The sequence below is a fragment of the Trichechus manatus genome, unplaced genomic scaffold (assembly GCF_000243295.1).
Source record: "Trichechus manatus latirostris isolate Lorelei unplaced genomic scaffold, TriManLat1.0 scaffold00024, whole genome shotgun sequence".
Taxonomy (NCBI): domain Eukaryota; kingdom Metazoa; phylum Chordata; class Mammalia; order Sirenia; family Trichechidae; genus Trichechus; species Trichechus manatus.
In genome coordinates, this window is record NW_004443960.1 from 18,900,449 (window position 1) to 18,925,112 (window position 24,664).

A 24,664-nucleotide genomic window follows, 5' to 3' on the forward strand; every position below is an offset into this window, starting at 1 on the left:
TGCTGGGGGCCAAGCCAGAAGCAGGAAGTGTTGGTGACAAAGGGGAAAATGGGATCGTCTTAGCAATGATCCAGGATTGGAGAGGTCAGTGGCAACTAGAGCCAATGCCTTTGGAGAGGTCTAAATTCACATAGCATGGTGGTTAGATTCTTGGGCTCTAGAGTTGGACAGGTCTGGGTTCAAATCCTCTTCTTCCCATTAATTAGCTCTGTGTCTTCAGCAAGTTGCTTCTTCTCTCTAAGCATTTGTTTTCTCTGTAAAATGGCAATATTTAGTATCTACCTCACAGGACTGATTTGAAGATTTTATGAGATAACATTCATAAAACAATTTGCACATGGTAGAAGGGTAACCAACTCATTCAGGTTTGCTCAGGACTTCCTGGGTTTTAGCACTGAAAATCTGTATCCTGGGAACCCCCTCAGATCCGGGTAAACTGGGACAGTTGGTTATCCTACAGCGTGTCACTCTATAAATGTTGGTTAATATCGTTATTACTATAAACACAGAAATACACCCACACATGTAACAATATTAGTTGCTGCCCAAACATTCAAAGAACATGTTACATGGTCACCTTTCAAAGTTCTCTCAAAACCAAGTCAGAATCATAAAGAGAAATGAAGTTCTGATACACGTGATAACATGGATGAACTTTGAAAACATTATACTGAGTGAAACAAGCCAGACACAAAAGGACAAATATTGTCTGATCCCACTTATATGAAATATCTAGAACAGGCAAGTGTATAGAGATCAAAGTTTATTAGTGATTACCAGGGGTGAGAGGGAGGGAGGGGAAAAGGGGGGCTCATTGCCTAGGGGACACCGAGCTTCTATTAAAAATGATAGCAAAATTTGAAAATGGGTAAGTAAGGGTGATGGTTGAACAACATGATAAACACAGTTAATGTCACTGAATTGCACATGTGAAGAATGCTGAACTGGAAAATGTTTTGTTACGTATACATTTACCTCAATAAACAAATAAGTTACACTTACTGAGCTCTTTCTGGGTGCCATGCTTGCATATCTGTTTTTTCATCTAATTTTCCCAAAAACTCCATGATGTTCCCATTTTATGGACGAGAGAACCAAAAGTCAGAGAGGTGCATAACTCTCTCAAATTGACAAGACTCCTGAGTAGCACTGACGTAGTTTGAATCCTGTCCTTTTGACTCCAAGTCCAGTGCTCTTTCCATGGAGTCTTCTGTGCAGCACACAATAATTTCTGAGATCCTACAAACAGCACTGCATAGCACCAAGTACTTCTGTTTCTCCTTTTTTTCTCTCTCCTTCCTCGAAGTCAAGCTCTCCACACTTTCAAAATAATCCTGAGGTTGCTTATCTCTTGTATTCATACTCTCTACCGTAAGGTGCATATGTTTCAAATAGTGTTTGGAATAAATGAGCCAGTGGCAGGGTTTGAGATTTTGGTTTAGACAAAAATAGAGTTATTACCAGGTCTCCCTATAATGGGGTATGAAACTCTATGTCCTAAAAAAAACAGCAGCTGTAACCTAACAAAGTGAAGAATTAGAAAGTGCCCAGTATGGAGCTTATAAGACCCTTGTGGGTAGGAGACATGCTGCCGTCTGAAACTTATTGTTGCTGTTATTAGTTGCTGTTGAGTCTATTCCAATTTACACTAATCGCATATACGCAGGATAGAACTGCTCCATAGGGTTTTCAAGGCTGTGACCTTTCGGAAGCAATTGCCAGGCTTGTCTTCCGAGGTGCCTCTGGGTAGGTTCAAATCGTTCAGCCAGTAGTCGAGTGCTTAACCTTTTGCACCACCCAGGGACCTGAAATTTAGCGTGATTTAAATCTGTTGTTGTGTGCCATCGAGTCAATTCCAAGTCATAGTGACCCTACAGGACAGAGTAGAACTGTCCCATAGGGTTTCCTAGGCTATAATCTTTATGCAGCAGATCCAGGTCTTTTCTCCTGCAAACTGGCTGGTGGGCTGGAACTGTAGACCTTTTGGTTAGAAGCCGAGGGTTTCAACATAGTGCTACCAGGGCTCCTTATGCTTTAAGTCTACCTGTGTTCAAAAACATCAAAACAATAATAGCTTTTATTGAGCATATACTAGCTGCTGGGCAAAAAACCTCCCAAATACTAAGCACTCTATGAGCATTATCTCTGAATTTTCTCAACAACCCGGAAGATAAACACTAACCCGTTCCAAACCCATTGCCGTAGAGTCGATGCTGACTCACAGTGACCCTACTGTAGGACAAAGAAGAACTGCCCCATAGGGTTTCCAAGGCTGTAGTCTTTACGGAAGCAGACTGCTGCATCTTTCTCCCATGGAGCGACTGGTGGTTCAAACCACTGACCTTCTGGCTAGCAGCTGAGTGTGCCACCAGGGCTCCTAGATAAATACCTACTACTATCCTAACTTTAGGATTGAGAAAACTGAGGTACCGGGAGATTAAATAACCTGCCCAAAGTCACTCAGCTAGGTAAGCAGCAAAGTTGGGACTTGAACTTGATTATAGAACTGGCTCCATGGCTTTAACTGAAAACCTATCTACATGTGATCTGAAGAAAGATGGAGAATAAACAAAATACCTGCCAAAAAGACTGAAAACACCATCCCCCTCCCCCGCCAGGCCATCTGCACCAGAACAGTTTGTTGTCTGACTTTACTCTCTGTTCCATAATTCCCAAGAGGGGATGCAGACCTCAAGTCCCTCAATCCCCCCAACCCCACCTGCATAGGGATACTAGATAAAATATAGGACACCCAGTTAAATGTGAATTTCAGGTAAACAACAAAGAACTTTTTTAGTATAAGTATGTCCCATTCAACATTTGGGACATACTTATACTAAGTTATTCGATGTTTACCTGAAAAATACAAATTTAACTGCATGTCCTGTATTTTTACTTACCAAATCTGGCAACATGGAGAGGAGCGGTCAGCTAGGTTCCGGGTTGTCCCGATCTCTGTGGCGTTAACATTTTAGGCTCTCAATGTGTTGCTGGGAAATTTTCACACATTTCTTATTCAGAGCCCAGTACTCCTGGCAGATTTTTCTGAAGCCTGAAATAGTTGCTTAGCTAAAGCAAGTGTTATGGATTGAATTGTGTCCCCCAAAAGTATGTGTTGGAAATCTTAACCCCTATATCTGTGGTTATAATCCCACTTGGGAATGGGTTTTCTTTGTTGTGTTAATGAGGCAGTGTTAGTGTAGGGTATGTCTTAAGTCCATCTCTTCCGAGATATAAAAAGAGCAGACTGAGCAAGCAACGAAGTAAGCAAGCAGAGACGGGGGAAGATAGATGCCAAGCCATATGGAGATCTCCGAGGAACAGAGGCTCAAAAGAGACAAACTCTCCTCTAGAGATGACAGAAAAACTTCCCCTAGAGCTGGTGCCCTGAATTTGGACTTCTAGCCTCCTAAACTGTGAGAAAATAGGATTTCTATTTGTTAAAGTCACCCACTTGTGGTATTTCTGTTATAGCAGCACTAGATAACCAAGACAGCAAGTAATTGTGGAAAGGTATAGCAAAGGCTGCACATGGATTTATTTTATCGACCCGTCAAACGTTCATTGAGAGCCCAGTCCTGGTGCTATGGAGAGATACCAAGATCCAGGCCATCAGGGATACAGGATGTGGGGGAGGAGCAGCTATGTACTTAATGCGTGAAGAAGCAAAACGAGGCTGGTGTCAGAAGAAAACCAAAACCCGTTGCCGTCAAGTTGATTCCAAATCATAGCGACCCTATAGGACAGAGTAGAAATGCCCCATAGGGTTGCGTCAGAAGAGAGGCCCTGTAAAAATGCCATAGAGGTGGGAGGAATTAGGGAGGAATTCACAGAAGAGCCCCTAGATGGCATCCTTGAACAAATATCCCAGTGGAAGCCCCAACTCAGCTTTTCAAAGCCGTATGCACCAAGGAACGATAGTGACATTGTTTTGCTCTAAGGAAAAAAACAAACCCTTTCCCAGGTGGGGCATCAAACATACTACAGCTGAGCAAGTGCGTGAAGCCAGACAGGATTGTCTGAAACTTAAGAATTTAGGGACACTTGCCTGTCCATGTTCTTGTGTTTTCCCCTTTATCTGTTGCTGTGGAGAAGTTAGAGCAGGATTCTTTAGCTGATTATCATACTCCTCCTCCTCCTCAAGCTTATTTCCCTATCCACTGCCCTTTTGAAATTTTAGGTGGCAAAAGTAATAATACCACCAAATATACTTTGTGCCCTACTATGTGCCAAACAGGTGCTAAATTCTAATTTACAGCCATTATTACGCTAATCGTCACTACAGCTCGGTGATGCTTTCTCTCTTTGTAGAAAGAGTTCTTTTCCAGGTTGCTATTGTTCTAGGGTAAAAATATCACAAAGTTTGGTAAAGCAAAAAGAAATGTTTTATTCAGCATATATCAAAGTGGCAAAAGTGGGAAACGGACAAGCACGCTGCCACAGCCATGTCTACCCGAGTCCAAGGAACGTTACAGAGTCATCAGTATATACTAACGTTACAAATGGGCAAAACCATTGAAAGCTTCACCTTTTCATAGATTAGCTAAAAACTGTCAAGTCAACCGTGATTCTACATTTTGAATCATCTTTCTTAACAATCATTGGTACAAGTTTCGGTAATGACAGTCAGGAGGGTCTTCACTGGTCCAACGAATCTTACTATTCACTAAAGGTAATGAAAAAAGATGAGTGGAAAGTATGTGGGTCTTTTGTGCTGTTTTTATGAGTTGTGTGAAAGTTTCCCTAAAAGATGTTTTCCAAGATTGTCCTAGCTATTGTCTGTATACCTCAGGGCCCAGTTGATGTGTCCTTGTGAGTCCAGCTCCAGCTGGGTCACATTCTACGACAGGGAATAATGGCTACAATATTATCCCCTAAATCACTATAAACAAGGGCCACAGAGAAGAGTTAGGCCTGCAAGGGCCCTGGATGGAAAGTGCCGGAGGAGTAGTAGACCAAGGCTCAGGTCTATTGCTCTCCCTGTTATGCAGATGAGGAAGTCACAGGAAGAGTCAGACCTGGGCCCAGAGCCAAGGACTGTCAGACTCCAGTCCATGTCTCCTGTCACCAGTATGCCCTACAGCAGTGTTCTCAACTCTGGGAGACTGTCCCCAGGGGACATTTGGCGATGTCTGGGGACACTTTTGGTTGTCACCCTTGGGGGGGTATATTGGCATCTAGTGGGTAAACCAAGAAAATCCATTGCTGTGGAGTCAATTCTGACTCATAGTGACCCTATAAAACAGAGTAGAATTGCCCCATAAGGTTTCCAAGGCTGTAATGTTTATGGAAGCAGATTGCCACATCTTTCTCCCTCAGAGCAGATAGTGGGTTCCAAACACTGACCTTTCCGTTAGTGGCTGAGTGCTTAACCACCGCACCACAGGGCTCCTCATCTAGTGGGTAAAGGCCAGGAATTCTGCTAAACAACCTGCAATGCACTTGGCAACTTACCACCCACAATACAGAATTATCTTGCCCCAAACGTCAGCAACGCTGAGGTTAAGAAACCCTGTTCTATGAGCTAGATTTGGAGTCAAGAAGGTACTCTCCGGCTCTGGCTTGGATCCTTGCTAATTCAGGGATCTGGATTTAGTTACTGTGTCTCTCAGGCCCTTGACTTTTTCATACGTACAATGGAGAAATAATCTAATTGATCTCTAAGGATCTCACTGGCTCATGGCATTTGCATCCGAGGAGTTAAAACCTTTAAGTCAGGGTCATACCTCAGCATACCTGAGCTCCAGAGATGCTTCCAGAAGAGTTGGTTCTGGGCATTCGGGCACGGAAAGCCCTAAGACTCTGTGAAAACCCATTCTCAGCGGCCCGTCCCCCTGGCTCTGAGGTGGCCCGAGCATTCTCACTCCAAGCCTGGGGACTCTCTCTGAGCCTCAGTCTCCACATCTGTAAACCTCTCCATTTGGTCCAGGTGACTCCAGGGAGCTTTGCCAAGCTGGGCGCAGCCGGTTGCCGCCTCGGGCCCAAACCTTCCCGCCCCGCGGGCAGGGCGGTGGGGAGCGTGGGCAAGGGGCGGCGCCGGTTGCCGAGAGGCAGGAAAGGCGGCAACACCGGGAGGACGCAAGCTCCGCGCCCGCCCTTCTCTTCCTGCTCCGGCTCTGCCTCCCTTGGCTCCGCCTGCAGAAGGGAGTGCGCGTGGGCTGGGGACCACGGGGCCCAGGACCAGGTGAGAGCGCTTAGGTTGGGGGCGGGGATACTGGATGCCCCTGCTGGCTGGACCCATCGCTGGCTGGGAAAATGGAGGAGCGCGGGAGCCGGGCTGGAGAGGGCAGCCGAGTGCCCCACGCCTTTAGCTATCTGTCTGCGGTCTAGTAATGAGGGATGTCTCTTCCCTCCCGAGTCACTGGGACTGGGAGACTGGGCCCACTCGGCCCCCCCTCCCCTGGCCATACTCACACCCCCACCACTAGGTTTGGTAGAAAAGTTGCCAGCCCCACCCCACCCTCGAGACCCTGGGAAACTTAGTTGGGGAGGCGTCCAGTCTCCAAACCCTCTCCCCAGAATTAGTCAAAATGGCTGTCCTTCCCCCCACCCTGTCCCTGTTCTCTAACGAGAACCGCCCCTTCGCTTGTCACTGCAGAGGAGAGGAGTTGCAAGCACCAAAGGTGGATTCTTCTCCTTCCCAAATTACTCCGACTCCCTCCTGAGCCCCTCTTTCTTAACCTCCACTGCCCTCCACCTGCATCACACTCCTTTCCTCCGTCCCTTGGATGCCAAGAAACGGGGTGCTCCCCTCCCTGTCCTGGGGAGCTGAGAGATTGAAACCAGATGGAACGTTGAGGGTAGCCGTTTGCAACGAGAGGGGCGGGGGTGTGGATGTTTTATTTGAGGACTTAGAAGGGGTGGGCAGGGCGGCTAGTGTTCAGCCTGGTGGGTGCAGAGGAGGCCGGGCAGCTCTCGGCTGCGCGGGGGTTAACGTCTTCCGTCCTCCGGAGACTTCTGTGTGCATGGGGAGGTTCCTCTGAGGGGTGAGTAAATGAGGCGCTGGGATTGGCGGCCCGGTGGGGGATTTGACGACAGTGGCTGGTGGCATTCCTCCCACCTTCACCCCTGTCGGACTCCCCAAACAGGTCTGGATGGCACTTGGGTTTCCCAGGCTCCAGGAGAACTGTAAGGGGAGCTGGGTTTGTTTCTGCTGGCTGTAGAGATTAGGGGAGCTGAGCGCTGGGAACATTCCCGAGTCCAAGATATGTGCCAGCTGCAGCTCCAAAGACAAAATATAGGGGTGGGAGGTTAGTCCTTCCAAAGGGTTTCCTGTTTTACAAAAGGGATACTAGCAGGGGTCCTCTAGTGGGAGCCGATTAAAATGTGCTTACTTTTGCATATGAGACCCTTGTAGATATTTGTAGGTATTTTTTTTCTAGAACTCAACGTTAGCATATGGAATATTCAGTTTATAAGTAAATGTGGGCATGTGTCACAGTTCATTTTAGCTGCTGTGACCTAACCATTTAGGTGTACAGTCACCGATGGCAACTGGTTTTATTATAGGCCTGGAGGTCAGTTGTAAGGAACAAACAGAAAAGGCTGTAAGACTGGGGCCAGCTTACAGGTGTTGCTCTGGAAAATATAAAATAAATAAGGATGATATATTTATATGAACATCCCACAAGGGTTAAAAAAAAAGTAGCTAGCTTAATCAAAAAATTGTTTTTTATTAAAAATAAATAAGTAAAAATGACGTGAGATTGGGACAGTTCCGGAAATTCCAGGCTATTTGGCCACGGAATATCATTGTGGGGAGGGCTGCTTGGGGAAGAGGCTTCTGCACATGAATAAATAGAGAATGATTTACGGCACCACGTAAATTGGGAGGCAGCCTGCATAGTGGTGGGTAGTAAAGCGGCCACGGTCACAGTTGTTTGCGAAAGGCTTTGTACAGGGGCGAAAAACAAGCAACGGGACTTGAGATAGTATATTCAACTTCCTTGCTTTTTTTCTACGTGCTTTCCAGTGTTTTGTCAGGCTTACGTATAAATGTAAGCACTCAGAGAAAATACTGTTAACATTTTGTTGTATGCCTTTCTAGATCTATTCATGGGAATAGCAATATATACCTAAAAATATATATTATATGTAACAAAATGTACAATTTTGTCATCTAATTTCTCTCACTTATCATGGCCACCTTCTGGTGCCCTATATAAATATCCACTTTATCCTTTTACTGACTGCACTGTATTCCATTGTGTGAATTCTGATTTAGTTAACCAATTTCCTACTAATGGACAGTTAGTTAGCTTTTTTCCAATGTTTTTCTATTTATTATAAAGGTGTGATGCACATCTTTTAGATATATTTTGATATACCTGTTTGATTATTTCCTTCAGGTTCCTGGAAAATAAATTGCTGCATCAAAGAGTGTGTAATTTGAAATTTTGATAGATATTGCCAGGTTACCTTCCACCTACGCATCCACCAGCAGCAATGTGTAAGGATAGTAGAAACTCTTCTTGAACTAATTACATGGAGACTAATTACACGGATTGAGTTGTGTCTCCCAAAAATATGTGTCAACTTAGTTAGGCCATGATTCCCAGTATTGTGTGGTTGTCCTCCATTTTGTGATTGTAATTTTATGTTAAAAAGAGGATTAGGATGGGATTGTAACGCCCTTACTAAGGTCACATCCCTGATCCAACGTAAAGGGAGTTTCCTTTGGGTGTGGCCTGCACCACCTTTTATCTTACAAGTGAGGTGGGAGGGAGGGGCACCTCATACCACCCAGAAAGAAAGAAGCACTGGGAGTAGAGCATGTCCTTTGGACCCAGGTTCCTGTTCAGAGAAGCTTAGTACAGGGGAAAATTGATGAGAAGGACCTTCCTCCAGAGGCGACAGAGAGAGAAAGCCTTCCCCTGGGGCTGATGCCCTGAATTTGGACTTCTAGCCTACTAGACTGTGAGAAAAATTTTCTCTTTGTTAAAGCCATCCACCTGTGGTATTTTTGTTATAGCTGCACCAGATGACTAAGACAGAGACCATTAATGGTTTAAGAAATTTCTTTTGTTTCCTCCAGTGACAGCAAGAGAGAGAGCGCCATGTGATGTTTGACTGTGCCCTGTGCTCACTGGTAGAAGAATTAATCCCCAGGGAAACTAAAGTGGGTTTCAGGATGGCAAAAGAAGAGCCCCAAAGTATCTCAAAGGACTTGCAGGAGCTGCAGAAGAAGCTGTCTTTGCTGATAGAGTCCATCCAGACTAACTCAAAGGTCAGTTTCCAATCACCATGTATACTGGAAAATCCCAAAATAACATTAGCCTAAGCAAGATAGAAAGTTATTTCTCTCTCAAGTAGAAGAAATTTGGAGAGACGTCAGGAATCTTTCTAGCCCACCCTGCTATGTCTAAACTCTGACCTTCAACCTCATTGTCTAAGATGGCTGCTAGAGCATCAGCCATCACATCAATGTTCCAGGCAGTCAGATGGAGAAGGGAAAAGAAGACTTGCCACCCACCTCCAATTTAAGGAAAGTTCCTGGAAATTACAACACTTCCAATTACATCTCTTAGGCTAAAAATTTTGTCACATGACCACACCTAGCTGTAAATGCAATCTTTTAACTGGACAGACGACTCTCAGTCTGTGCCACAGATATCTTTTTTTTTGGTTTTCTTGTTTGGCTCGTCTCATCTGAAAATGAAGGGCTAAAGCTTATTTTCAGATTTGAATCCAGGGTTCCATGATAGCACTGTGCAATATAAATATGATGTGAGCCTCATATGTAACTTTAAACTTATAGTGGTTGTTGTTTGCTGTTATCGAGTCAGCCCTGACTCATGGTGACCCCATGCACAATGGAACAAAATGCTACCTGTTCCTGTGCCATGCCCATAATTGGTTGCAGCTTAGACTGATGTGATCCATAGGGTTTTCATTGGCTGATTTTCAGAAGTAGATTACTAGGCCTTTCTTCCAAGTCCATCTCAGGCTGGAAGCTCAGCTGAAATCTATTCAGCGTCATAGCAACATGCAAGCCTCCACTGATGGGTGGGTTGGTGGGTGGGTGGTGGCTACACATTGAGGTGCGTTAGCTGGGAATCCAACCTGGGTCTCCTGCATGGAAGGCAAGAATTCTACCATTGAACGACCAATAACATCAAGATTTTTTAGAAGCCACATGTTAAAAGGAGAAAGAAACAGGTGAAATTAATTTTAATGGTATATTTTATTTAACCCAATATATCCAAATTATTGTCATTTCAACATGTGATCATTGTAAAACAATTAATGAGATATTTTACATGCTTTTTTGTACTAAGTCTTCAAAATCCAGTATGCGTGTTACAGATTTCAATTTGAATCAGCCACTTTTCAATTGTTCAGCAGTCCCTCAATGGTGCTGGGATTTGAGATAGTATATTCCACTTGCTTTCATGTTCAACTTTATTGATTTCTTCTATGTGCCTTTTAAGGAACCCTGGTGGCACAATGGTTAAGCACTCGGCTGCTAACCAAAAGGTAGGCAGTTCAAACCCACTGGCCATTCCTGGGGAGATAAGACCTGGCAGTCTGCTCCTATAAAGATTAGCCTAGGAAACCCTAAGGGACAGTTCTACTCTGTCCTATACGGTCGCTATGAGTTAAAATCTACTCGATGGCACTCAACAATATGCCTTTCAGCATTTTGTCAGGGAAAAATAAACAGCTCTCAAAGATAATACTATTAACATTTTGTTGTATATCCTCCTTCTAGATTTTTTTCAATGTAACATGCTGACATAAATATATACATACAGGTAACAAAGTGACTTATTTTGTAATCTGTGTTTTTATACTAGACAGCACAGTCCCACTAGGGTCTGTTTGAGGAGACACTGCTTTGCCCTGAAGTTCCTATCCTCTGCAGAGACCTTTTCTGGACTCACTCCAGAATTGCTCTGGCACTCTGGACTTAACAAGCTATTTTTAAATTGGACAAGCAGCATTCTAGTTATCAGGCTGAGTCTCTCGTTACTAAAAGGCCCCAAAGGCCCCACACTTATATTAATTAATGTTAATTGAGCATCTACTATATAGAAAGCACTATGTTAGGCATTAGGCATGCCTTAACTTATTTAATGTTAACATTGACCTTCTGAGGTGCTTGGCACCTGAGAGTTTAATGAATGTTGTCTATTATTATTACACATGACTAAATCATGTCATTCCCCTTCTGTGACAGACTAGACTTCCTGGGAGAAGACAATTTCTTATTTAACTGTTTGAATCTTAAAATTGCCTCTCTGGTTAGCTGACTGACTTTCTACTTTTTGGACACAGGCTCAGAAGAGACCAAGAAAAAAGTAGATTCTTTAAGGACTGGAAGTAGAACAAACTTGCCTTTCTCTTGGATTCCCACACCAAACTGTCCCCCAAGTCTTACTAATTTTTCTCTTGTCATTTCCTTTCCTACATCTTCCTGTCCTCTACCCTCTCTGCCATCAGCCTAGATTTGGCTGGCAATATCTCTTGTCTTATTTTCTGCAAATCTTCTTAATTGCATCTTGTACATAACTGCCAGGATTTTCTTTCTTAAAAAATCCTTTGATTATGCCAATTTTGACTCATAGCAACTCTATAGGACAGAGTACAGCTGCTCCATAGGGTTTCCAAGGTTGTAAACCTTTACAGAAGCAGATTGCCACATATTTCTCCTGTGGAGCGGCTGGTGGGTTTGAACCACTGACTTTTTGGTTAGCAGCTGAGTGCTTAACTTCTCCACCACCAGGGCTACTTTTGATTATGTCATCAAACCAAAAACCAAACCGACTGCCGTTGAGTCGATTCTGAAGGCTGTAAATCTGTACGGAAGCAGACTGCCACATCTTTCTCCTGCGGGGTCGCTGGTGGTTTTGAATCACCGATCTTTTGGTTAGCAGTCAATCACGTTAACCACTGCGCCACCAGGGCGCCTTGATAATGTCAGAGTCCTGCTCAAATGCCAGCAGTTGTTCCCTGTTTTGTTTTTTTTGTAAGTAACGTTTAAATGAGTGCTGTCTAGTAGAAATATTATACAAGCCACATACGTAATTTTAAATTTTCTAGTAGTCACATTGAAAACACAAAAAGAAACAGATGAAACTAATTTTAATAATTATTTTATTTAACCCAGTGTATTCAAAATAATACAATGTCAACACGTAATCAATATGATCCACGATTAACGAGGTATTTTGCATTCTTTTTTTCATACACTTAGAGCACATCCAAATTCAGGTGCTAAATTTTCATCGGAAATCCATTCAGATTTCATAAAATTTACAGTTGAAAAAGTAGACTCACGTACCCAACTTGTTTGAAACATACTTAAAAATTTTCCAATAAGTGAATCAAGTATCAGTTTTAAAATTTAACATTGAGTTCCTCAGTCGCACTAGCCACATTGCAAGTGCTCAATGGCCACATTGGGCTAGTGGCTACCATGCTGGACAGCACAGGTGTAAACTCTTAAGCCCAGCACACTGTGGGTTCCAACTTCCTCTGCTACTCTAGCCACACAAGGCTTTCCTTGCTGGGCGGCAAGTTCACTGTGTACCCTGCTGCACCCTTTCCTGGACAGCTGGTCTGTTCCTCCCCAGTGAGACGGTAAGCTCACTGTGTACCCTGCTCCCCACTGTCCCGGACAGCTGGTCTGTTCCTCCCCAGTGGAACGGTAAGCTCACTGTGTACCCTGCTGCCCACTGTCTTGGACAGCTGGTCTGTTCCTCCCCAGTGGGGTTACTGGAGCTCTTTTGCTTGTAAGGAGCAGAGAGAACAGTTTGGTCTGTCTGCTGACACATGGAGGGTTTACTAAGGATACACGTGGACTAGAGCTGGGAAGCAATTGAGACCTGAGACAGCTGGAGGAACCAGCCCTGCACTCCAGATCCTTCCCATGTTTCCTTCACCTCTTTCTCACCTTCAGCCTCCTTAATTAAGGAGGATCTCATTGGGCTCTGATAACAGAATGTCGGAATGGGCAGCCCCAGCTCAGAGGTGGATTTCTGGTGCAGTCACCTCTGGCTAGAGAAGCTGAAGAGCCAGGTCTTCGGTAGCTTTTGTTGAATGGGATAGTAGGAGGCAGTGTAGCCCGCAGGCATGGTGCAATTTTGTGGCCTGGCACGAAGTGAAATTTGTCATGCCTCAAGAGTTCTCCTTAGGAGGCAATTCTGAAGCCCCAAGACAGTGGCTGTGGCTTCTCCTTAGGACCAAAAAGAAAAAAAACCAAACCAGTTGCCTTTGAGTCGATTCTGACTCATAGCGACCCTGTAGGGAAGAGTAGAACTGCCCCATAGTGTTTCCAAGGAGCGGCTGGTAGATTCAAACTGCCGACCTTTTGGTTAGCAGCGGACTTCTTAACCACTGCACCACCAGGGCTCCGCTCCTTGGGACAGCCTTTTCTATTTAAGCAGAGCTAGCCCCACACGTTGGTCACCATCAACATGGACTACAAAGCCCTCCTGCCTCCCAGCTTGCCCTGAAGTTCCTACCATGTGAACCACTTGGGTGATGCAGCTGTTTCCAGGAGGTGCTTGTGTTTTGGTAGTTGCCTCTGTGATCACTGTAGCTTGAATTATGTCTTTATTTCAGCTACTGGCCTAAAGGCCCCTAAGAATGAGGCACAGGGAAGGTCAGTTTTGATGGGGGAGAGCTCTGGAATGATGGGCCCTTAAGAGAACAGGGGCTAGCACACCAGTACTGAATGAGTAAAGAGAAATCATGGGGCCTGCAAGAGGTAGAAGGTGCCCTGGTGGAGCAGTGGTTAAACACTCAGAGGCTAATTGAAAGGTCAGCAGTTCCAACCCACCAGCCATTCTGCGGAATGTCTGCTTCCATAAAGATTACAGCCTTAGAAACGCTTTGGGGCCATTCTACTCCATCCTACAGGGTTGCTATGACTCAGAATCGACTTAACCGCAATGGGTTTGGTTTTGGTTTAAGAAGAGGTGGAGAATCCCAACTGTGGGGCCAGCCCTACATTAAAACTCATTCCTCCACTGAGTCAAATGCAAGAATCCTTCTGCCTGGTGTGAAGGAAGGTAAGCTATTAATACAGCATAGGCCTGCAGTAGTCATCAGGCTGTGGCTTTGGTATCCAGGCTGATGACACAAAACTATTTTACCTGATGGAGTGGCAGCTGTTGTATAAGCATTTGGCATATGGAGTCAGAAGACCTTGCTTTTTAGGGGGTAGATTTTGCTGCTTGGAAACTGTGGCTCTAGACACGTCATTTAATCCTGTGCTTTTCTCAAACTTTAATGTGCATACAGATCACCTGAGGATCTTGTTAAAATGCAGATTCTGATTTAGCAGGGCTGAGGTGGGGCCTGAGAATCTGCATCTCTAACAATCTCACAGGTGATGCTGTTACTGAGTACCTTGGGGGTTTAACCTCGTTGCACGCCAATGACCTCAACTATGAAAACCTTAGCTTTAAAGTAGGATGCAGATTGTATGTACATCACACAATGCACCTGTATGCTGTGGCTGTCTTCTGAAAGAGTCTGTGTTAAGCTGCAGAGTGGTGCCTTGTTCTGTCCTCCTTTCATGAGATGTGTGGTTGGGTGGGACCCTCAAATATGCCACCTGTCCACAGCTGCCTTAAGTTGTTGATGATATGACTCGTGTCTTGGGAGAAGCCTTGTTGTGGTGACTTCTTATGAGCTTTCCAACTTTACGACCTCTGACTGTACTTCCCACAGCTTGGGCTGATGGTTCAACCTGGGATGTAGGGCCTCGGGCAGGTTTGCCCGGAGATGACGGCAGGAGATTCTGACGTGGCATTCAGTCCTGGCTCTTTCTCCTTTGCCCGCAGGTGGTTGCCTTTATGACATCTCCAGTGGGTCAGTACTTGGACAGGCATCCTTTTCTGGCCCTCACCTTGCTGATGTTCATTGCCATGTCAGCTGTTCCAGTTGGGTTCTTCCTGCTCCTTGTGGTGCTTACGTCCCTGGCTGCTTTTGTGGGAGTCATATTACTGGAAGGTATCCTGCTCAATTATTCACCCCCTTGGAGAATGACTCAACCATAAAAACAGTATTTACCGGGCATCTGCCACTCTTGTCAACGGTTCCTGTTCTTGTCAAAATCACATCGACCAAGGCAGCTTGTCAGAGTAGTTAAAAAATGGACTCTGGAGTTTATATTAGAATGCCACTTCTACCTGAATTTTTCACAAGTCTTTAACAGGCCACACTTTGAGAAACGCTGACCTAGGATTTCTGTAAACTGAAGTCTTCATGGAAAGGCAAGAGCATCTGTTGGTGTACTCTGCCTCCCTTTCTTTCCAGGGGCCATCCCTGAAACCATAGTAGCCATGGGGATGGAGTACCTTGAGTGGCTAGGCCTGGGCTATTTGACTACTTCTGAGACGAGGAGAAGGAATTTTGCCACACCATGTTTGTACATTATTAGTTCTACACTGGAAAGAGGATGTTTGCTATGAGAGAGGCAAGGGAAAGTGTGCTGGGCAAAAATAATGACCATCCATCATACACATAATAATGTGTTTGTCATGTCCACACTTTGAAGTAATTATTGTTGTATCCTTTTTCAGATTAGTCAAACTAAAAGTCCAAGAGGCCGTAAGCTCATAGCAAATGACTTAACTGGGATTCAAACACAGGCATGTCTACTGTGAAAGTCTATGCCCTTTCCATTACACCTTTTACTATTTTCCCCCACAGACCCCACATGAAAAATATCTTTTCCCTGCACTTATTAGATGGTAACTTATTAATGGTCCCATTAAAAGAATCATTCAATAGTGGATAAAGGGGCCTAGCAGAGCTTGTGATTACAATGTGATAGTTGCCAGGCTGGGTTGTACAAGCTATGATCAAAAGCTACATTTAGATTTTGCTCTATTTAGCATGTATAGCCCATATACCTATAGTCCATAGGTAAGTATTAATTGTAGTATTCATTAGGCAATTTGAAACATTTAAAGTAATTTACCTCCCCCACTACTGCTTTGGCTGACTTGTCTTAGAGGATTCTATTAGAAGCCCATCCCTGACCTATGGGCCATTAACTCATACACCAGCCTGGCAACAAAAGTGAGCAGAGCAGGCCAAGAGCAATACAGTTGGGAGAAGTGGAGCCTGGAGGACACTGGAGGACCAGCCAGTTGTTACTGTGCAGTGTTGCCCACTCAGATAGCCAGGTCGCTTCCTATTTAAATGATGCCAGAAATTTGTATTTTCATGAGAAATCTCTTAAAAAAAAAATCTGAGTTAACTGTCATTATTTTAAACACACTGGCTCGAGGTCAGCCAGTTTTCATCCTGTTTTTGATGACGTGTCGCCTACTATGCCCTCCTCCTAGGACTGGTCATTTCTGTGGGTGGCCTCTCACTGCTTTGCATCCTCTGTGGCTTGGCCTTCGTATCACTTGCCATGTCGGGGACAATCACCGTGTCTTACATGGTAGTCTCCAGCCTCATCAGCTACTGGTTTTCTCCCAGGTGAGTACATGTCAATGGGATAATTTAATCTTCATCATTTCGGATGATTTTCACAGATAATACCCTAACCCCAGTTGATGTCTAGAAGCAAAATTATAAGAGGCACGTGGTTCTCATAATTACCCATACACGTCAGACATCAAATGGGAACTTACAATGGAATTTCAAAGACTATTGCTACCACCATCCATCAAACACGTGATAACTCATGTCATTGTCATGGCAACTCTATGAGGTAGTTATTATTGCTTCCTTTTAAACGATGTCCATTTAATCTGTAAAAATTTGAATAAAGGTGGTTATTCAGGTAGAGAGGGGAGACAAAAGGAGAAAAACCACATTCTCAACTCCAAAACCTAGAATGGTACGGGCGCCGTGAACCACAGTTCCTTCTGTCTGTCTTCATCCCCTGTGCTCTTCAGAGTGTATCTCACCGCACTGAGTCTAGTCGTGGAATATATGGATTTTGTTCCTGTAACATGATCCTAAATGCCAACTATCTCATCTGGGGTTGCAGCTGAAGGAACAGTGATCTCTTTAGAGGCTGAAGGGAAAACCAGCTGTGCTGAAACTACTGGGAGACAGTATGTTTGCCTATAATGTGTCATCTTCCTAAGAGATTTCCGAGAATATCTTGTTTATGCTTGATTTTTGTTCCATGTGCTGACTTTTGAAACCAAGTCCCAAGTGGAATGCAGCTCCATGGTGCGTCATCTAAAGCTCTTACTAAAATGATGATGGTGGCTAACACCCATTGAGTGCTTGCTCTGTGCCAGAGACTTCTGTTAAGCACTTTCCAGGCCTTATCTCATATAATCCTCACAACCACGCCTGAGGCAGGTACTAGCCCCATTCTGTGGTAGAAAAATGAGGCCAGAAAGTAGCAGAGAAGGGACTTAAATCCAAGTCACTTAACTCCAAAGCCCTCTTAACCACAATGTAAAGTGACTCTCAAACAGAAGTAGGTGAACAATTTCGGCAAGGGCCAGATGGTAAATATTTTAGGCTTTGTGGGCCATGCAGTCTCTGTTGCACCTACTCAACCCTGCTGCTGTGGTGTGAAAGGAGCATAGACAATAGATAAACTAATGGGTGTGGCTGCATTCCAATAAAACTTTATTTACAAAAACAGGCAGCAGGCTGAATTTGACCTGAGGGCCATGGTTTGCCAACCCTTGTTGTAAAAGAACCAATATCTTGAATTTTGAAGGAGGTTTTCTACAGAACAGCCTTTGAACTTCTTACCTAAAGGTTATCCAGTTATTACTCATATGTTGAAAAAATAAAACATGAAGTAGGTGTAATTTAAAATCACTCAGGAGTGGGTCTCATAGGATTGCTTAATTGGTATCCCTGGAGTTACATCTTCTGATTCTAGTTAGTTGACTGCTTCTTGACATCTTCCTCAGAAGAGATTGAAAATTATATACAAGGCTTGTCTTTAATCTTCTTGTCTACTCTTATTCCTCCCAGCCAAAGAACTTGGACCCATTGTTTTCACTAGTTTCTCAAACTTTTTGTTCTCAGGACCTGTTTTACATTTTTAAAAATCATTGAGACTTCCAAAGAGCTTTTGTTTATGTAGGTTAAGGCTATAGATAATTACTGTATTAAAATTAAGACAACTTTTTAAAAATTTATCTACTCGTCTAAAAATAACAATATTACATGTTGATATAAGTAGCATATTTTTATGAAAACTAGCTATAATTTTCAAAAGAAAATTGGTGAGAGGAGTGATAGCATTGTTTTCATTTTGCAAATCTTTTTAATGTCTGCCTTAATAGAACCCATTGGCCTCAAGTCAATTCCAACTCACAGTGACCCTATAGGACAGAGTAGAGCTACCCGTAGGGTTTCCAAGGCTGTAAATCTTTATGCAAGCAGATTGCCACAACTTTCTTCCAAAGCAATCTGCAGATCCAACAAAATCCTGATAAAAATTCCAACAGCCTTCTTTATAGAAATAGAAAAACCAATCCTCAACTTTATATAGAAGGGCAAGAGGCCCCAAATAACTAAAACAACCTTGAAAGAGAAGAACAAAGTAAGAGGACTCACACTTCGTGATTTTGAAACATACTATACAGCTATAGTAATTAAAATAACCTAATACTGGTATAACAATAGACACATAGACCAGTGGAATAGAATTGAGAGTCCAGAAATAAACCCAAACATCTATGGTTAATTGATTTTTGACAAGGGTGCTAAGTCCCTTCAATGGAGAAAGAAGAGTCTCTTCAATAAATGGTGCTGGGAAAATTGGATTTTCACATGCAGAAAAATGAAACAGGATCCATGCCTCACACCATACTTAAAAAAAAAGTCAAAATGGATTAAGGACCTAAATGTGCAAACTAAAACCATAAAATTCTTAGAAGAACAAGCAGGGGCAACACTGTCAGGCCTAGCTTTCAACAATGGATTATCAAATATAATAACAAAAGCACAAGCTGCAAAAGACAAATAAATGGAACTTCATAAAAATTAAAAACTTTTGTTCATCAGAAGCCTTCACCAAAAAAGTGAAAATACGAGCAACTAGCTGGGAGAATATCTTTGGAAACCATATATCCAACAAGAATCTAATAACCAAAATACATGTAAAACTTCGACACTTAACAACAAAAAGACAACCCAGTCATAAAATGGGCAAAGGACTTGAATAGACATTTCATCAAAAAAGGACATTCAAATGGCCACCAAACACATGAAAAGATGCTCAGTGTCATTAGCCACTATGGAGATGCAAGTCAAAACCACAGTGAGATACTATTTCACTCCCACTAAGATGGCTAAGATAAACAAACAAACAGAAAATAACAAATGTTGATATGGGGAGATTGGAACTCTTATCCATTGCTGGTGGGAATGCAAAATGGTACAACTGTTGTGGAGAACAGTGTGACATTTCACAAAAAACTAAAAATAGAACTACTATGACCCAGCAATTCCATTTCTAGGTATATACCCCAAAGACTTGAAAGCAGAGGCTCAAAAACAGACTTGTACACCAATGTTTATTGCAGCACTGTTCACGATAGCCAAAAGGTGGAAACACTAAATACCCATCAACAGATGAATGGATAAACAAAATGTGGTATATACATACAGTGAAATACTACTCAGCTAGTGGGAGAAATGAAGTCTTGATATATGCTACAGCATGGATGGAGCTTGAAGACATTATGCTGAGTGAAATAAGCCAATCACAGAAGGACAAATATTGTATGACCTCATTTTTATAAAAAGACAAGAAAAGGTAAATCTATACAGACCAAAGTTTGTTAGTGGTTACCAGGGCGGGAGGGATATGGAAAAAAGTGGTTAATGGTGATGGGAAAATTGCATTGATTAAGGGTAGGGTTGCACAGCTGCTTATTGGAATCACTGTCAATAACTTGTACACCTGTAAAGAGTTAAATTGGGAAAGGTTGTGTGGTAGGCATATTTACAACAACAACAGAAAAAAAGAGTAGCTGCTGAGGCTGCTTATGTACAACCAAACACCTCATGGGATTTTGTTCCTTCTTTGGAGGTTTAGGGTCATGGTTTCATGGAACATTCCAGTTAATTGGCCTAATAGCGTGTTTAGTGCTTCTGTTCTACCTCCTAGTTCATTGCATAGTGTCTTGGGTCTTGCAAGCTTGTGAGTGGCCCTCCAAGGCATAACAATTGGTCTCTATTCACCTGGAGCAACAGAGGAAGGAGAGTCAGGAATAGGAGGAGGATATGGAATGTGTGGTTAACTGCCTCCATAAGCTACTGTGTCCTTTGCCATGAGACCAGAAGAACTGGATGGTGCAAAAGAGGGAACATGCAGAACAGAATTTCAAGTTCTCATGCACTCTAAACGTTCTGGAGCCATGGAGGGTGGATGAACCCCTGAAACTATTGCCCTGAAATAATCTTTAAACCTTAAACCAAAAATATCACCTGAAGTCATCTTAAAACCGACCAGTAGTTTAGCTTAACTGCTAAAAAAGGTCTGCCTTGAGCATTGTGCTCTTTTAAGAACTATATGGGACCAAACTGAGAACAGCAACTCAAAAGATTAGATAGGGAACTTAGGGGGCAGTGAGTTTATGTTAATGAGGAAAGAACAGCTCAGAAAATGAGGGTGAGAATGGTTGCACAACTCAGTGTAATCAGTGTCACTTAACTGTACATGTAGAAACAGTTGAATTGGTGTATGTTTTGCTATGTATGTTCTCAGCAACAACAAAATAAAACAAGCAAACAAAACCCTTAGTATCCCTCTCTGCACTGGGCAAATCTGCTGCAAAAGACCTCTTTAAAGTGTTGAAAAGCAAGGAGGTCACTTTGAGGACTAAGGTGTGCCTGACTCAAGCCATGGTATTTTCAATTGCCTCATATGCATGCAAAAGCTGAACAATGAATAAGGAAGACCGAAGAAGAATTGTGCCTTTGAATTCTGGTGTGGGCAAAGAATATTGAACATACCGTGGACTGCCAGAAGAACAAACAAATCTGTCTTGTAAGAAGTACATCCAGAATGCTCCTTAGAAGCAAGGGTGGCGAGACATCATCTCGCATACTTTGGACATGTTATCAGGAAGGACCAGTCCCTGGAGAAGGACATCATGCTTGGAAAAGTGGAGAGTCGGAGAAAAAGAGGAAGACCCTCAATGAGATGGATTGACAGAGTGGCTGCAACAATGGGCTCAAGCATAACAATGATTGTGAGCCTGGCGCAGGACCGGACAGTGTTTCATTCTGTTGTACATGGGGTCGTATGAGTCGGAACTGACTCGACAACACCTAACAACAGCATCCTCATCTCTACATGGAGTTGTTGTAAGGGTAAATAAAACAACATGTATTTTAAAAGAGTGGCAAATTGTACAGACTCTAGCATCCAAACTGTTGGGATTTAAGTCCCAGCTCTACTACTTGTAGGCTATGTGGCCTTTAGAAAAAAAAAGAAAGTGAAATCTTTCCCAGGCCCTCTCCCCATTCTCGTGGCACTGACTTCACACTGACTAGGACATTGTCCGGTGGTGAACCTAAACTGGAAAGGAGGCTAGGAATTGGAGTGTTCAGTTTTCTTAGCTTCTGTGGTAGAAACCAGTAAGGAGAAGGGAGTTGGGAATGTGTTGGTCACCCAGACTCGGACGTGTGCCGTAGTTTTCCACAGTGAGGTGTCAGTGCTAGCAAGATGATTTGAAATTCAGAGATAATCCACAGGCCCAGTTTAGTTAGTACTAGTAGTGCTACTTTCCCTATCACTTCCCTCTGAGACCTACAGTCACAGGGACTAAAAAAGACAGACCCATTTCTCTTCCTTTTTTCCCCTGCTTCCTTTTCGCTGAAGGTATCAAGAAATAGTCATCTAACTGGAATTAGAAGAGACAGGTCTGAATCCCAGCTCTGACTTTTTTTTTTTTTTTTTTTTAAGGTATGTAATTTTGAAGAAGTGCTAAACTTCTCTGGGCCTCAGTTCTCTTTCATTTGTAAAATAGAGCTACTCCTTCCTCTACCTTTTTCACTGTATTATTGTGAGGACACAGACAATAAATGAGGAAAATGCAATCTCCAGACTTAATTAGAACATGGGAAAGGGGCCTACTCCTAACTCAGTCACTTTAACCTCCTGGGCCCTCAGTTTCTTCATCTGTAAAATGGGTATAGCTCCAAATCTGGAGTGGTTGTAAGAAGGTGCTAATAATAAATCAGCCAAGAATGTCATGTATATTCAGCTACATATACTCTCAACATGACTCTTTAAAGAGGTCCGAGAGCTAACCATTTCCTCTTATTACAAAACAGCTCATTGGCACAGCAAAACCCCAGTGGCAACTGTCGACTGTCTATGAAGTCCACAGACTTTGAGGGGCTGTACCAGGAATGACCAGCCTGAACAGAACCAAAGCTTTTTTCACAAGCATGTCTGGATCATACTCAGCCCTTGGGATTATGACTTTGAGGGGGCGACTGGGTAGTCAGGCATTTCTGGAATGCATCCTCTAGCGTTTTCACTTACTGTCTGAAGGATCCTACAGTGGCCAATTTGGCGATCTTGTGTCAATTTGATTCGGGTGGTTGACCCACCCTCACCTGGAGAATCAGCAGGGAAATGGTGTGCCAGCTCCATAGCTCCTTCTGCCTCTCACCTTTGAGCTCGCAAGTATGCAGACTTGACCTTGGCAGAGGCCTGGGTCTCTAGAGCCCTGCAGCTTGACCCCTAAAGCCTCAGAGCTTGGATCCAAAGGTCCAATCTGGGGAACCGTGGAATCTTTTTTTTAAAAGAAAAGAGGGAAGCAGTTTGTTTCTTCATTCATTTGAAACAAGATGGGGGAAAAAAACACAGAGCAAACTCTTCTGCCTTATTAGCTTTTTATGAGAAAGAACAGCAACATTTGGAATAATGACCACTATGACAAAATCAGAAAATAGGGTCAAAACTTAACTTTATGGCCAAGAGTGTTTGCTTTTTTTCTTTTTTTAAGTCTAAAGGTATAGTTTCCACTGTTACTATTGAGTACTGTTAAGTATTGTTAATCTGCAAACATTTGCACTTGATACACTTTTATATTGTTTTAAAGAACTTGTCCTGTTAAGCCATTTCTTCAAAAAGTCCTATAAAAACTGCTAAAGGACTATAAAAAATAAAAAATCCTGTGGGGTTTCTGCTTCAGTGTTTTATTTGATGTGGCATTTTATTAAATATTTACTTAGGTGGGACTTTTTTTCCTTTGCTCTTTTTCTTCCCCTCTCTGCATCAGACCCACTTTTTCTTTCTCTGTCAGTTTCATTGTGTATGCTGAGTAATACAGCTATGAGTCGGAACTGACTCAACGACACCTAACAACAACAACAGCAGCTATTTGGTGAGAGTCAGCCCACTTTAAGTAGCTTTAAAAGGGGACTGGGGATGAATTGTTTCACTCAGTTAAAAGCCAAGGGGTAGTCTTCAGGCACTGTTGGATCCAGGGGCTCAAGTGGTATCATTAGGAATCTCTCTGTCTTCATCCCTCAGCACTGCTTGCCTTGGTGTGAGCTGCTTTCCCAGGCAGGCCTTCCCCACCTGAAGGTCCCAACAGCTCTAGTCTTACATCCGCCTTACACTTAGCACTCCATACTGGCTAAGAAAGATGCTCTTTTCCAATAGCATCCACAAATATTCTGGGTTTGGCTCTGATTGGTCAGACCTGGGTCATGTGAGCAACCCTGAACCAGTCACAGTGGCCAGTCACAGTGGGATATGCTGAGAGCCAGGACTGGGATATGCTTTCCTTCAGGAACCAGGGGAGGAGAGGTAGGTCAGCCCCACTGATTCCACACTGGGGGTCAGGGGATGCTGGGATGCACAGAGACAGGAAGAGAATCCTAAAGGAATATCAGAAGAAAGGAAATGTTTGCTGGGCCAAGAAAAATAAATGCCTTATTTCCTGCCACATGTGATGGCTATTTTTCTGTGTCAACTTAGCTAGGCTATAAACCCCATAAATTCATTGCCATCAAGTCAATTACGACTCATGGCAACCCTATAGGACAGAGTAGAACTGCTCCAGAGGGCTTCCAAGGAGCAGCTGGTGGATTCAAACTGCCAACCTTTTGGTTAGCCGCCAAGCTCTTACTGCACCCAGTTATTTAATCAAACCCTAATGTAGGTGTTGCTATGAAGGTATTTTATACATGTAGTTAATATCTGCAATCAGTTAACTTTAAGCAAAGGAGATTATCCTCCGTAATGTGAGTGGACCTCATCCAATCTGTTGAAAGGCCTTAAAAGCAAAAACTGAGGTTTCCCGAAAAAGAAGAAATTCTGGCCCCAACTGCATCAGCTCCTACCTAAGCTTCCAGCCTGCTGCCTTCCCTGCAGACTTCAGGCTTGCCAGCCCCCATGATCAGGATAGTCGATAACTTAAGATAAATGGATCTGTATCGTTACCTCTCTGTCTCTCCTATTGGTTCTGTTTCTCTGGAGAACCCTGACTGATACACCACACTAGGGCATAAAGGCTTTAACTGGATACAGAAATTTTTCTGTATCTCATAATGACCAGACATACTTGACACTAAAGGTAGAATCACCTCCATTAAAGAACAAGCACTGCCTATTCCTGTGCCAATGCCATGGGGATATTAATACTAACAGCTACTGCTTATTGAGTGTTTCTTTCCTCTGTGGAAGTTCCTGATGTGTTGTCTGTCTCTGCTACTCACCCTGCTAGGTTCTGAGGCTTCAGTGCTG

General features: G+C 43.3%; 1 protein-coding gene across 3 annotated transcripts in view; it reads left to right on the plus strand.

Annotated features, from left to right (window-relative positions):
• Nucleotides 1-6,104: 6,104 nt before the first annotated feature.
• Nucleotides 6,105-24,664, plus strand: part of LDAF1 (lipid droplet assembly factor 1) — a 40,215-nt gene continuing 21,655 nt past the window's right edge. Inside the window, exons 1-5 of one of the 3 annotated variants that reach the window (XR_002823575.1) lie at nucleotides 6,105-6,184; nucleotides 9,035-9,226; nucleotides 14,793-14,961; nucleotides 16,305-16,678; nucleotides 22,237-22,329. Coding sequence is in view for 2 of the 3 variants with exons in the window: in XM_004373316.2 (XP_004373373.2) it covers nucleotides 9,062-9,226; nucleotides 14,793-14,961; nucleotides 16,305-16,443; nucleotides 22,237-22,318 (555 nt within the window). In the remaining variant the exon portion in view is untranslated. Of the gene's footprint in view, nucleotides 6,185-9,034; nucleotides 9,227-14,792; nucleotides 14,962-16,304; nucleotides 16,679-22,236; nucleotides 23,369-24,664 lie in introns of those variants that run through there. The other 2 variants (XM_004373316.2, XM_023728517.1) reach the window with 2 other exon arrangements.